The sequence below is a fragment of the Chiloscyllium plagiosum genome, chromosome 5 (genome assembly GCF_004010195.1).
Source record: "Chiloscyllium plagiosum isolate BGI_BamShark_2017 chromosome 5, ASM401019v2, whole genome shotgun sequence".
Classification (NCBI taxonomy): Eukaryota; Metazoa; Chordata; class Chondrichthyes; order Orectolobiformes; family Hemiscylliidae; genus Chiloscyllium; species Chiloscyllium plagiosum.
This window is the reverse complement of record NC_057714.1, coordinates 107,698,033-107,713,070: the sequence shown is the minus strand read 5'-3', so window position 1 is coordinate 107,713,070 and position 15,038 is coordinate 107,698,033. Positions and strand designations below refer to the sequence as shown.

The window sequence follows — 15,038 nt, the reverse complement described above, 5'->3', positions numbered from 1 at the left end:
AGGATGGTGAGTGGCTTGGAGGGGAACTTGCAGTGGTGTTTCCATATAGCTGCTGCCCTTGTCCTTTTAGATGGAAATTATTGTGCGCTTGGAAAGTGCTGTCTAAGGATCTTGGTGGGGTTTTGCAGTGTATCTTGTAGAGAGTACACACTGCTGCAACTGAGTGTTGGTGGTGGTGAGACTGGATGTTTGTGCATACAATGCCAATCAAGCGACTACTCTGTCCTGGATGCTGTCAAGTTTGAGTGTTGTTGGAGCTGCACCCATCCAGGCATCACACTCCTGACTTGTGCCTTAGACAGGATGCAACAGCTATGAAACAGCTCTTTGCTTATTAGCATTCAACACCTAATCAAAATTATTTTCCTAATGCTGTTTTAGCTAAACTAGGAGCAATCCCAGGTTAGCCCAAATCTAGACCAGATCTTGCCAAATCTCTCTCAGATCTGTGCTGTCAGTAGAGACTGCTGAGCAATAACTTTCACCAAACCGCTCATTTCATTGGAGTGAAACCAGTTAAACCAACACAGACAAGGAATTAAAGCCTTACAGGATTGTATGGTCCCAGCACTGAATGCAGTTAATTAGATCAATCAGTGACAGCTCCTATTGTTTATCAATTATCTCTGAATAAGATATCAGGTTTCTTTGCAAAGTTTTGCCGCTAATTCCAAGATCTATTACATCTTGATCATAACATTTTTACTTAAAATCAGGATATACTACTTTGGTGAGTAAAAGCTCATAAGATGAAAATCATTCCAAGACCTGAATGACACCTCATTTCCGAGTGAAGGTTTACATATAATACATAATCTTAAATTAATTATTTAATGTTGTTTTTAAATCAATCATTCTTTTATTTTTTTCTTCTTGTTTCCAACGGGGCCTTCTGACATTAAATCTGTCTTGGAGACATAGCAGAATTATTTAAAGATTTGTAAGAAAAATTCTGCAATGTCATGCTTTCAAGATGCTTATTACAAGTCAATCCATTAGTTAAGGATTCTTGAAACTCCCCTAAGTGATGGCTCTTAAATAAATCAGAAGAAACAAAGGTAGCAAAACAATTTTTCACATAAATTATTTTACTAAACCAGGTAAAAATGGGGAGAGAAAGCATTTGCAAGATGAGAATTCGCTCCTTATTTAGCTGTACTATAAAAAGGATAACGATTCCAATTCCACCATTTCAGTAAATTAGTGGGAAGCTCAGCATTTTAAACTCAATTGGGGGAAGAGTACCATAAAAGGTATTTAATAAATGGACTGATAACACTGGGTAATTATAAAACAAAATGTCTGTAAAGTACTTATTTATCAAAGGACAATCTTCCTTTGCACTCACCTGTCTGGTGGAAAAGCAACATTTCAGTGTCCATAAAATCCATAGAAGTTCCAGCAAAGTGAAGTCAAGTGATATTATTACAAACATGCTAACAGTAGCCAGAGAATGTTAAAACCAATAAGCAGAATGTAGTAGTACACACACACAATTGACAGAGCCAATAAAATGCCTTCCAAACAGATTTATCCATAGATTTTTCTGACCAGGATCAACATGACAACTAACTAGTTATACCAGATAATCATCAGTATTATGAAAATAGTTCAACTGGAACAATAATTTCCCTTTAGATAATTAAAGTCCATGTCCAAATGGAGAAATAGAAATGGCGTACACTTACTCCTGGTGTTATAGCAGCACCAATACCATTTTTCAATTTCGACCTGCCTCTAACGCCCCGTCCAGAGTGTCCTGTACCACGTGGTCTCTTCTTCCCAGGAAAGCCAGCACCACGACCCTATTGAAAACAATACTTCAGAAAAGTCTTGTTTTGAATACAATGTATCCCTATATTTCTCAAGGCTATTAACAACTTGCATTCATGTATAAGTCATCAAAACAATAAAACAAACTCATGTTACACAGGGGCATTACATACCACAGTAAAGATACTGAGCAATAAAAACAAACTCTCAGGTAAGATGACCTGAAGCTTTAAACAAGTAGGAATGAAGGAGTGTATTAAATAGTACAAGGTGAGACAGAGATGTGGCAAGATTCAAGGAGGCAATTGCAGAGCGTATGGCCTCGTCATCTGAATGCATGGCTACCAATAATGAGGCAATTACAATTGAGAGAATACAAGAGGCTAGAATCAGAGGAACACAAGTAATTCAGTGTTACGGACAAGATGAAGTTAGAGTTAAGGAGGGATCAGGCTCAAGTGGGATTTGAAAACAAATAATACTAAAATTGAGGAATTGTTTAAAAAAAGGCTATAATAGGGCAACAAGAAAGCCAAGGTGAATGGGATTTAGCGCAAGTTGAGATATGGATAAATTTTGAATCACCTCAAATTTACTGAGGGTACAATGTGGGATGCCAGCAAAGACTGCATTGGGCATTAAGTATGAAGGGAACAACACTTGATGAAAACAAAAAGTGGCTGGGAATGGGTCGGTAACAGTGTCTACAAGGACAGAGATATCAACGGTTGTTACTTTGGTGGAGAGGGTTGATGACAGCAAATTTGAAGGGGATAGGAACAGAACCTCAAGAGTAATTTTTCATGTTAGCTTACAAAGGAGCTTGGTAGAGGAGTTCAGTGGTTAGCGGTTTAGATGGAGTGGGATCACTGAAACTGCCTACCCTCCATTCACTTTGCAATATGCAAAAATGACAAATGTTTCTATAATACTGAAAAAGATATATTTTTAAGGAGTAAACAATCACACACTGTAATGTCACTGAACTAGTTTTCCAGAGCAACAGGTGCCCAGATAACACCATGGCAGCTGGTGTAATTTAAAAATAATTAATAAATTTGCACTATAAAATTAGTCTCAGAAATGATGACTGTGACAACAATCACCAATATCATTACCAGACTAATTGGGTTCACGGATGTTGTTTAGGGAAGGGAGAAGCTGATGCTTGCTTCATCTAGTAACTCCACACCCAGTGATATGGTGCATTCTTATCGGGTTCTTAAAAATCTGTTCGTACAGGGTGGATGCTACTGGCTAGGCCAGCATTTATTGCCCACCCCTAATTACCCAGACAGTTAAGAGCCAAACACAATGATGAGTCACATGTGGGCCAGACTAGGCAAGGATGTCAGACTTCTTTCTCCAGAGGACAAGTAAATCTGATGAACTCTTATGAAAACCAACAGTCAGGTTAGCTTTTATCCCAAATTCTTAATGAATTCAAATTTCATCAAATTGCCTGCTTCAAACAATAGCCTGGTCTTCTAACATTAGCCAGTCTAGTGACATTACCACTACACTACCAACTCCCCTTGATTCATTTTAAGAACAATCAGGGATGGGCACCAGACTTCAGCCTTGCCTGCAAGACTCATGTCATGAAAGAATGTCAAAAATAATAAAGTAGCAAACATTTTGTATAAAAACTATCAAAAAAAATGCTGTTGTTATCTGCTTTTATTACCACCTATTTCATGAAAATATTTTATGTTTTAAATACATCTTTAATAAGAAAGCAAATACAAGAATAGTGTACTTCAAAAACTTTTATGCTGTCAGCTGGCAAAATGTGATTTTTTTCCAAACACATTGCAAATTAGTCACTTCTCAGTTCAGTTTTATACCTGTTTGATAAGACACATTTGTAAGTTAAGTATTAACCTGCAACACTGAGAATCAGCAATAAATTGGTCGATTGAAGAGGTTATAAGGAATGACATGCAAGAAAAGGAAGGAGAATCTCATTGTTACTTCCAAATAAAGAATTTCCATTGAAAACAAAACTTAGTCTGCTTCAAGGACTTGTATGCTACACAAAAATTCTAGTAAAATTATTATGAATTGCTTCACAAGAGCTTATTACTGACAAAATAATTCCTAAAATATTACTGCCTGTATCTGACTTTTGTTTAAGCAACTGATATGTTCCTCCCCTCCTGCAGCCATCTATCTCTGTGTTTGATAGGTGGGGTGAGTGAAGCAAAGCACCGAGTCTCAGCCAAATTTGGCATCTTGTGCAAATACATATTCTTCACTTTGCAAGTCCAGAAAACAAAACCAAGACAACTGGTTAGCTCTTGGTAAGCACCACAACATGCTTTGTTTGTCCTCATCTTCAGGTTGATCACTGGACTGCAAACAAGGACAGGATACTGGGTTAATTTTTCCTTCCTTTATCTTAGCAGTCATGCAAATTATACTGCTGTTTGAAAAGAAGGGGAGAAAAGATGGGACTTAAGAATCAGAAAAAAGTTCCTGGATAGCCTTTTCATTCCCAACAAATTTGGATTGCAGGGATCTAAATAAGCCTTCACATTGAAATCTGTAATCAGTATTAATAGTGCAATAAAATATCTTTGCACATAATCTTTTTGAAAATATACATATAACCACTTTCAGGTTAACATTCTTCATTCTTAGATGGCTTCCAATGATCACAAAAACAAATTATATTATGCTAATAGAAAAACATGAAGGTCATTGAATCGAACTGTCAGAAACAGGACAAGTCAGTCTTGGATCTTGCTACTCATTTTCTGGCAAAAGATTTCTCACCCTCTTGACGAAAAGTATTATCATAGAAAAGTAGACACTGTTTCAAGTCAAAGTTATTTGCAGGCTGACACTTTGTAGTTTCACATTACTCTACGATAAACTTCATTACATATAAATATAGAAAATGACCTGTGCACATGCTCAAATGAGTCAACTGATACTTCACTTGAGACAAAATCTAACCTAAAATGGTTTTCCTCAACAAAATCATTTAGCATAACCTACTTTCTGGAATTGGACAGAATGTTCACCGAGATGACTCATTTGAATGAGAGATCTTTAACTTTTAGCTGCAACAATTACAAATCTGGAGAACCCCAATGCTTCACTCAGCATTTGATTGCTTTTCATTACTGGGGTTAAAGGATCAAACAAAGAAAACATAATAACAAAGACAACCACTGTTGAGAGACATGATGTGCACGAGGTATTGGCCGAGGATGGACAAATCACAACACCAGCTTATAGTCCGACATGGACTGCCTACGGATTGTGTTAGTCCAATGTGACATTTTATAAATTCCTCCTTTGGAAATAGAACCAGTCTAACTCAAGGTTGGAACACAGACAGATTCTAACCTCACATCTTTAATGCATTGTCTGAGCTGAGATGTCACTTTTTTTTTTATAAAACCTTAAGTTACCTCGGGAAAGTGACTTGAAAGAAGTTCTGGGATTTATATATTAATGAATTGAAACCTGCAACCCATCCTAAGTGATTAAAGACTTAACAGCAATCTAGTTTTGTTCAATACATTGCATCAGTTGTACAGCACTTTGATCTTTTACTATAAATTCTGTGTCCCAAGATCCTGCCCCACTAGCTAGCTGAAGGAGCAGGGGCACTCCAATCACTTGTACTTCTAAATAAGCTTGTTGTGTTGTGTTGTGTAATTTTTAACTGTCGAAAGAGAGTATTCAACATAAATTTTGTAAATCTCTACTGGAGATTATGAAATTTATTATTGCATTTAACACTCGTGCAAATGATTCAAGAAGTATTACCTCAAACATCCATCTTAGAATGGTGTTATGAATTACCATTGAAGTATATTTTTACAAGATTCTGAAATTATATTTTTACTTATTTATACTTCGTGTCCATTGAGTTCCCAGCAATAATGTAACATTTATTTGGACTAATCTCTCTATTTAACTTGTACCTTATGAAATTCCCTCACTCTTGCAAGGCAGAAAAGTCTGAAGTTTTTTAAAGAAATCTTTTCCTTGGAACTCACTCTGATGTTCAGGCTAACCTAGTTAATGTTCTGTGCACTATTTCCAAAGTATGCACTGTTACCTTGTGCTTGTAACTCCCCTACAAGCAAATGAGATTATAATGCTTGAGCACAAGGGCCTCAAATCTTGTATTCAAATTGTATTTAGAGAATACTCTATTACATTCCAAATTGCTTCACAGCTCATTGCTTATTTTAAAAACTCACTCACTTTTGTGAACAATACATCAGACTCTTTGCACGAGTAAAAAAGTAAATAAAACATTGTTTTAAAGTATGTTCAGAGAAAGGTATTGACCAGAACACAGTGAAGACTCCTTGCAGAGACATAGGTTATTCCATGCCTGAAGCATAGTGAAGATGATGGTGTAAAGGAAATGGTATTGGATAGGTAAACCGGAGTCCCAAATTAATGCTCTGGGAACATGGGTTAGAATCCTTGCTACTTACACTGCAGATGGTGAAATCTGAGTTCAATAAAATCACCAGCCATAAATACTGTGGCTACAAGATTAAGTCAGAGGCTAGGAATTCTCTAGTGCGCAACTCACTTCATGCCTCCCCAGTGTCTGTCCACCATCTATCAAAGACAAGTCGGGAATGTGGTAAAAGTGTGCTGCTTCATTAACACACTTTACCCTGGATGATTTCAAGTTTTAAGTAGCCAACTTAACTGGCAGCCCATCCACCATCCTCAGCATTTATATCCCTCTCCCCCCTCCACCAATGACACAGTGAGGCAATAGTGAGTACCATCTATAAGATCCACCACAGGAACTCACCTAAGCTCTTTCCACAACACGTTCTAAATCCCTCTCTTTCCATGAAGGATGAGGGCAGATGTATGGGGACATAGACTTCCTGCTATTTCTTTCTTCTGTGGGGACCTCAGGGATCCACATATGTCAGTGACTTCTGGAAGTGGATGCCAGGCATGGATTCTCAGAATGGCTCAGCTGCGCAGCTTACAGGGATCTTTGGATACCATCACCTGCAACTTCCTCTCCAAACCACATGCCACTAACTTTGAAATATCTCACCATTCATTCACTGTAATTGGGTGTAGTTCCTGGAAGCCCCTCTCAAATAGCACTCTGGGTGTTGTCACATTCAAGGACTGCTATGTTTCAAGGTTACAGATCACCTTCACCTTTGATAACAGTTAGGGATCCCATGAATGAATTAAAAATATAAAAATAAAAAAAATAAAAGGTACAAGTCAACTGTGTGATGGAACATGCTTCATTTGCCTGGATAGGGACAGCTGCACCATCACTTGAGAAATCGGATACACCCATGAAAAGGGGTGTTTGACTGGCACCTCCTCCCTTAGCAAAAATGCCCATCTCATTGACTGCATATAATGTCTATTGTAGTAGATTCCTTTGTAGCAGATCTCAAATCTGCGATCTCCACCAACCAGAAGAACAGCAAAAGATGCTAACATTCCGAAGCATGCTGCGAAGCCTTCATACGCAGCCATTTTTATGGACTTAACTTTGAAGGATTGTAGGTGCTTGGATTTGGAATTTTTTTTTTTTTTTTTACACAAAGTGGTTAATGAAAAGACTTTGGAATTTTTAAAAAAATGCATTTCATGGTCATCACATGTCATGTGTTAATTGCTTGTTTATGAAAGATCACTGCCTGGGTTTCTGACTCAAGTTGCATGTATTTTGGATATTGTTTGGAGTAACTGGTGATCAGCCTGCTGAAAAAAGAGCTTCAGAGCTCAGCTCTCCTGTATCTAGAAAGTAACATTTTTGTTGTGAACCATCGAGATTCCTCAAGTGTTGGTCCAATTGCTTTGATAATTCCTGAGCAGCTGCATAGGTAACCAGCTACAACTGCTGGTGTTCAGAAATATCCGTCTGTGTGCCAGAATGTCAGACTAAGAGGATCTGAACATCTCACACCTTATCCTTCTTGGCTTCAAGAACTAAGACTTATTGGCCAAAGATTTTGTTTTAAAAAGAGTGAATCTCTGCAAAGAGAAATCTGCAGTGTGCATGGGTTGGGTTATTTAGAGGGATAAAAATTTTTTTTTTCATATTTAAGCATGTGCTAATCAAATCATCTTTTAAAAGTAAGTTTTATTTTATATTAAACATTATGTTTATTTATTATTGTCAGATGTTTATTAAGAAGCCTTGTTAAAGAATCTTTTATTCTAAATTTAATATAGATTAAACAGATGATTGGCCATATTGGGAAACCAGTAAATAAGTACATGTATGCCAAGACCCATGGAGATTACAAAAAGACAACACAATCAAGTACGTACTTCAGGCAGTAACACCCTCCTCAGCCATGCACTGAAGTGTCAGCCTAATTTTTGTGTTTACATCTACAGTGGAGCTTAAAGCTACATAGGATCATAGATGAAAGCATAACCAACTAAAACAAACTGAAGAACCTCAATACCCATTAGTAACTTATCCTGCCAAGTCCCGATGAGCCATTCTGGCTGATCAGAAGTTTAAATTTATGCAGTTCAGATATTGGACTTTAACGCCATTCAAAATACATAGGTTAACAGAAAACTATGTTGGGAAGAGGATACAAGGAAGTTGCACATTTATGCAGACAGATTGAGTGAGTGGGCAAAGTCTGACAAATGGAATATAACATGGAGAAATGTGAACGATTGGCAATCTGCCTGTGCAAGGTTGCCTGGGGACGAATGATCATGTTAGAATTCAAAATAGAGTGACGTAGTTGATTCCGAGACGAGGGTCTTAAATCTAAAGAGAGGAAACAACGATGGTACAAGGCATGAGTTGGCTATGATTGATTGGGGAACATTACTTAAAGGGAAGGCCGTTGAAGAGCAATGGCGAACATTCAAAGAGTGCATGGGTGAACTGCAACAGTGATTACTTTTGTGCCAGACAGAAACAAAAGTAGGAGGAGTGGCCAAACCACTGCTTACAAGAGAAATTAGAGATAGTATTAGAACCAAGGGTGCAGCAATCAAATTGGCCAGAAAAAAAGTAGACGTTGGGAGTGGGAGAATTTCAGAATTTAATAAGAGGACGACAAAGGGATTGATCAAAAAAGGGAAAATAAAGACAGTACGAGAGTAAATTTGTGGGATGCATACTGTGACAGTGTCTGTAGAATATGAAGTGAAAAAGATTGGTGAAGACAAATATGTAGTAGTCAGAAACAGGGGAACTCATAATGGGTCACAAAGAAATAGGTGACCAACTAATACATACTTGTGGTTGTGCTCACAGAGGAGGACATGGATAGGAAACACAAGGTTTTGTGAGGTAGAAACTGGGAAAAAAAAAATCAGTATTAATGGGTAAATGCTGTTGGGGAAATTGATGGGGATTGAAGGCTGAGTTAGAGTGGTGCTGGAAAAGCACAGCAGGTCAGGCAGCATCCGAGGAGCAGGAAAATCAACGTTTCGGGCAAAAGCCCTTCATCAGGACTCGAAGGCCGGAAGGGGATTGAAGGCTGATAAATCCCTAGCCCCGATCATCTATGCCCCAGAACACTTAAGGAAGTGGCCATAGAAATAGTGAATGCATTGGTGGTCATCTTCCAAAATTCTGTAGATTCTGGGTCAGCTCCTACAGGTTGGACAGTAGGTATTGTAAGAAGGGCGGTAGAGAGAAAACTAGGAATTATGGGCCACTCAATCTAATGTCAGTCATGGGAAATGCCAGCATCCATTATTAGCTGAGCATTTGGAAAATGGTGGCAGAATGAGAGAGTCAGCTTGAACTTGCAAAAGGGAAATGACACTTGCCAAATCCACTGGAATTTTTTTTAAAGGATGTGACTAGCAGGGATGATGATGGGGAGCCCCTGGTTGTCGTCCATTTGGACTTTCAGAAGGCTTTCAACAGTTCCATGTAAGGAACTAGTAAATTTAAAATGCATGGGATTGTGTTTCATTATTGAGATGGATAGAAAACAGGTTAGCGACTGAAAACAGAGGAAGAAAAAATTGATTTCTTTCTGAATGTAGGCAGGGACTAATGGGTACCACAGGATTAGTGCTAAGTCTTCAGCTATTCATATAGTAATGATTTAAATGTGGGAACTAAATGCAATACCTCCAAATTTGCAGATGACACGACACTGGCTGGGAGAGTGAGCTATGAAGAGGATGCAATAGACAATAGGTGCAGGAGTAGGCCATTCTGCCCTTCGAGCCTGCACCACCATTCAACATGATCATGGCTGATCATCCTTAAACAGTATCCTGTTCCTGCCTTATCTCCATAACCCTTGATTCCACTATACTTCAGAGCTCGATCCAACTCTTTCTTAAATGAATCCAGAGACTGGGCCTCCATTGCCCTCTGAGGCAGAGCATTCCACACAGCCACCACTCTCTGGGTGAAAAGGTTTCTCCTCATCTGTGTCCTAAATGGTCTACCCCGTATTTTTAAGCTGCGTCCTCTGGTTCGGCACTCACCCATCAGCGGAAACATGTTTCCTGCCTCCAGAACGTCCAATCCTTTAATAATCTTATATGTCTCAATCAGATCCCCTCTCAGTCTTCTAAACTCAAGGGTATACAAGCGCAGTCGCTCCAGTCTTTCAGCATAAGGTAGTCCCGCCATTCCAGGAATTGACCTTGTGAACCTACGCTACATTCCCTCAATAGCCAGAATGTCTTTCCTCAAATTTGGAGACCAGAACTGCACACAATACTCCAGATGCGGTCTCACCAGGGCCCTGTACAGCTGCAGAAGAACCTCTTTGCTTCTATACTCAATTCGTCTAGTTATGAAGGCCAGCATGCTATTAGCCTTCTTCACTACCTGCTGTACCTGCATGCTTACCTTTATTGACTGGTGTACAAGAACACCCAGATCCCTTTGTACTGCCCTTTTACCTAAATTGATTCCATTTAGGTAGCAATCTGCCTTCCTGTTCTTGCCACCAAAGTGGATAACCATACATTTATCCACATTAAACTGCATCTGCCATGCATCTGATCACTCACCTAACCTGTGGGCGGCACGGTGGCACAGTGGTTAGCACTGCTGCCTCACAGCGGCAGAGACCCGGGTTCAATTCCTGCCTCAGGCGACTGACTGTGTGGAGTTTGCACGTTCTCCCCGTGTCTGCGTGGGTTTCCTCCGGGTGCTCCGGTTTCCTCCCACAGTCCAAAGATGTGCAGGTCAGGTGAATTGGCCATGCTAAATTGCCCATAGTGTTAGGTAAGGGGTAAATGTATGGGTGGGTTGCGCTTCGGCAGGGCGGTGTGGACTTGTTGGGCCGAAGGGCCTGTTTCCACACTGTAAGTAATCTAATCTAATCTAATCTGTCCAGGTCACCCTGTCATCTCCTAACATCCTCCTCATATTTCACCCTGCCACCCAGCTTAGTATCATCAGCAAATCTGCTAATGTTATTACTAATACCATCTTCAATATCATTAATATATCTTGTAAAAATCTGCAGTCCCAGCACTGATCCCTGCGGTACCCCACTGGTCACCGCCTGCCATTCCGAAATGGAGCCATTTACCACTACTTTGTTTCCTGTCAGCCAACCAACTTTCAATTCAAGTTAGTATTTTGCACCCTAATTTTGCTCAATAACCTCCTATGTGGGACTTCATCAAAAGCTTTCTGAAAGTCCAGGGACACTACATCAACTGGATGTCTCTCGTCCATTTTCAGAGTTACATCCTCAAAAATGCAGAAAGGCTAAAGGGCGATCTAGATAAGTACAGAGTTAGAAAATGCATGCTGGTGCATTATAATGTTTATAAACGTGAGGTCATCCAGTTTGGTAGCAAGCACAGGAATGCAATTATCAGGATGGCTCTAAATTGAGAGAGGGGCATGTGCAGTGAGACCTGGGTGCCCTTGGACACCAGTCTCCTGCGATTCATGAGAACAGTTATGAGTTAGGTAACAAAATGCACGATCCTTAACAGTTAAACAGCAAAGTGGAAGAATTCCTCATAAAGCCTCAGATATAAAACAACTTTCTATATTTTGACCAGCAATGTAGTGGCACATTCATAATTTTCTCAGTGTTTCACGCCACAAAAGGAGCTACAAAAGAAAATTCAAATACTACTGTCCAACTGGTCAGGAATGAATTATAATCTGCAACTTTACTGAAAGAGAACTATTCTGAAGACAAATGAAAAAAAAAGTACCTAAAGACACAGAATATAACATTAATGAACAAAATGGGAACAACGATTTTAAATGACATTGAAAGCAATTGGTTGTCAGTAGTTAATGCTAACAAGAATGGGCCTTTGAGAGTCTAAAGTAGCTCCCTGCATTAGTTGCATTACCAAAACTTGTTTTTTAAATTTATTCATTCATTCATGGAGTGAGCGCATCACTGGCTAGGCAGCACTTACTGTCCATCCCTAATTGCCCAGAGAGCAGTTAAAATTCAACCTCTTTATTGTGGGTCTGGAGCTCATGTAGGCCACACAAGCTAAGGATGGCAGTTTTCTTCCCTAAAGGACACTATTGAACCAGAAGGGCCTTTCCGATAATCAATAACAGATTCACGGTCACGTTAGACACTTAATTCCAGATTTCTTTTTATTTTAAGAATTCAAGTTCTACCATCTGCCATGGCAGGATTCGAACCCAGGTCCCAGAACATTAACTGGGTCTCTGGATTAACTGACCAGTGACAGGCCACAGCGTTATGGTATAAATAGTCTAGATCTTTCCAGTTAAACTCAAATGATCATTATGAATGCAGAATGATCTGGAACCTAAGGTAAAAAGGTAAACCAGTAGCAATGCAATGGCAGACATGTAAGATATTAATGAATAACTCACAAAGATTTATCACAGTGGGAAAGACATCTTGAGAAGAATGTACCAAATATAACTAAATGTGAAAATTAAGAATAGTAACAAACTGAAAAACTACTGTACAATACTGAGATCAGTGGCAGGTCAGAAGACTGAACAGATTAAGAAACCATAAATAACAACTCAAAAATGAATGAAGAGGAAGGAATTAGATGATGCTAAAAAGCTATCAAAAAAAAAAAGCAAAGGTTCTATAAGATTTAACAACAGGAATGAGTAATTAAAGTTTGAGTTACTGATCCAGAGACAGAGTCTGGGAATTAGATTAGATTAGATTAGATTACAGTGTGGAAACAGGCCCTTCGGCCCAACAAGTCCACACCGACCCGCCGAAGCGAAACCCACCCATACCCCTACATTTACCCCTTACCTAACACTACGGGCAATTTAGCATGGCCAACTCACCTGACCTGCACATCTTTTGGACTGTGGGAGGAAACCGGAGCACCCGGAGGAAACCCACGCAGACACGGGGAGAACGTGCAAACTCCACACAGTCAGTCGCCTGAGGCGGGAATTGAACCCGGGTCTCAGGCGCTGTGAGGCAGCAGTGCTAACCACTGTGCCAGTGGAAAACAAGGAAAAGGCAGAAATGGAGAGTCCATCTTCACTGGAGAAGACTCAGACAACTTCCAAAAAATACTTGAAAATCAACAGGCAAAAGCAGAAAGAAAAATTATTTTTTCTAACACCAGGGAGAAGCTGCTAGTAATATTATTAGAGTGACATTGTAACAAGTCCCCAAGATCAAATGATCTCCATTTTAAGGTTTTAAAAGAAGTGGCTGGAAAGTGGAGGCATTGAATATAACCGTACAAAATTCCTCAAGATTCTGGTAGGGTCCCAGCAGATTGAGAAACAGCCTTTATTCAAGGAAGGTAAGATGCAGAAAGCAGGAAACTGTTGGCCAGTTTGCTAACAGCTGTAAAAGTGAAATTGCTTGATCCTATAATTAATGTGGTTTATAACAGGATATTTTGAAAATTATAATGGGATTAGGCAGAATTAAAACTCTTAAAATTTTATTTCATGAATTTATTAGAGTTATTTGAGGAAGTAATAAGCTGAATGGATAAAAGGATAGAATTCCAAAAGTTGATAAGGTGTCATATCAAAGGTTATTATGCAAAATAAGAGCTCACTTTGGAGGAAGTAACATATTGGCATTGATAAAGGACTAGTAAGCCAACAGGAGACTGACATTGGGATCTGTTTTGGGTTGACAGGTTGTAACTACTCAAGTGCCAGAATCGTTTACATTCTCATCATTATTGGTGGTCCATCGCAGATAAGGATGACTCTCTTGCACTCAGGGTGAGTCCACAGGTAGCTGTACAGGTCGACGTGGCTTCCACAGGTTATGTTACACTCTGGGCAGAAGGTAGGCAGGGTGTTGGTGGGGCAGCACGCTCCTTTTGCTGTTTTCACCTGGCTTCCACTTTTTCTTCACAGCAAGTCTCAAGGTGCTTAATGTCTTCCAGGATGCTCCTCTACTTTAGACGGTCTTGGGCCAAGGATTCGTCTGTGTCTGTGGGAATGCTGCGTTTTGCCAGTGAGCCCTTTAGGGCATCACTGAAGCACTTCCTCTGTCCACCTATGCCCTGCCTGACATTTTGAACCTGGGATTATAGCACCTGCATAGAGAGTCTCTCGTCAGTCATGTGGATGTTCCCAGCCCATTGCAGCTGATCAAGGGTGATCAGTGCCTCAATGCTGGGGATGTTGGCCTGGTTAGTGCGTCTTTCTTCCCAGCAGATTCACACGATCTTGCGCAGGCAGCGCTGGTAGTTCGCCTCCAGCAACTCGAGTCTGCTATAGACAGTCCACATCTCAGAGCCATACATGAGGGCAGGAACCACCAGAGTTCTATCAACCATGATCATGGTATTGGATCTGATGCTGTTGCCCTTGAACACCTCAGATGGCCAAGGCTGTAATAAGACACTGGAGGTGGTGCTGGATCTCTTCATTATTAGCTGAATTGACACTTTTGAGGCATTTGAGAGTGTGAAATGGACTGGTAAGCTAGAAGAGATACCTGTTAGGAAGGAAGATGTGTTGGACATTTTGAACAACTTGAGGATAGACAAGTCCCCCGGACCTGACGGGATATATCCTAGGATTATGTGGGAAGCAAGAGAAGAAATTGCAGTACCGTTGGCAATGATCTTCTCGTCTTCACTGGCAACGGGGGTGGTATCAGGGGACTGGAGAGTAGCGAATGTTGTGCCCCGTTCAAAAAAGGGAATAGGGATAACCCCGGGAATTACAGGCCTGTTAGTCTTACTTCTGTGGTAGGCAAAGTAATGGAAAGGGTACTGAGGGATAGGATTTATGAGTATCTGGAAAGACACTGCTTGATTAGGGACAGCCAGCACAGATTTGTGAAGGGTAGGTCTTGCCTTACAAGTCTGATTGAATTCTT

General features: G+C 40.0%; 1 protein-coding gene across 1 annotated transcript in view; it reads right to left on the bottom strand.

Moving 5' to 3' along the window:
- The window catches only part of kmt2ca (lysine (K)-specific methyltransferase 2Ca), a 502,252-nt gene that overhangs the window by 158,152 nt on the left and 329,062 nt on the right, over positions 1–15,038 (bottom strand). Inside the window, exon 16 of the mRNA XM_043691052.1 lies at positions 1,689–1,805. Coding sequence (XP_043546987.1) covers positions 1,689–1,805 — 117 coding nt within the window. The remainder of the gene's footprint in view (positions 1–1,688; positions 1,806–15,038) is intronic.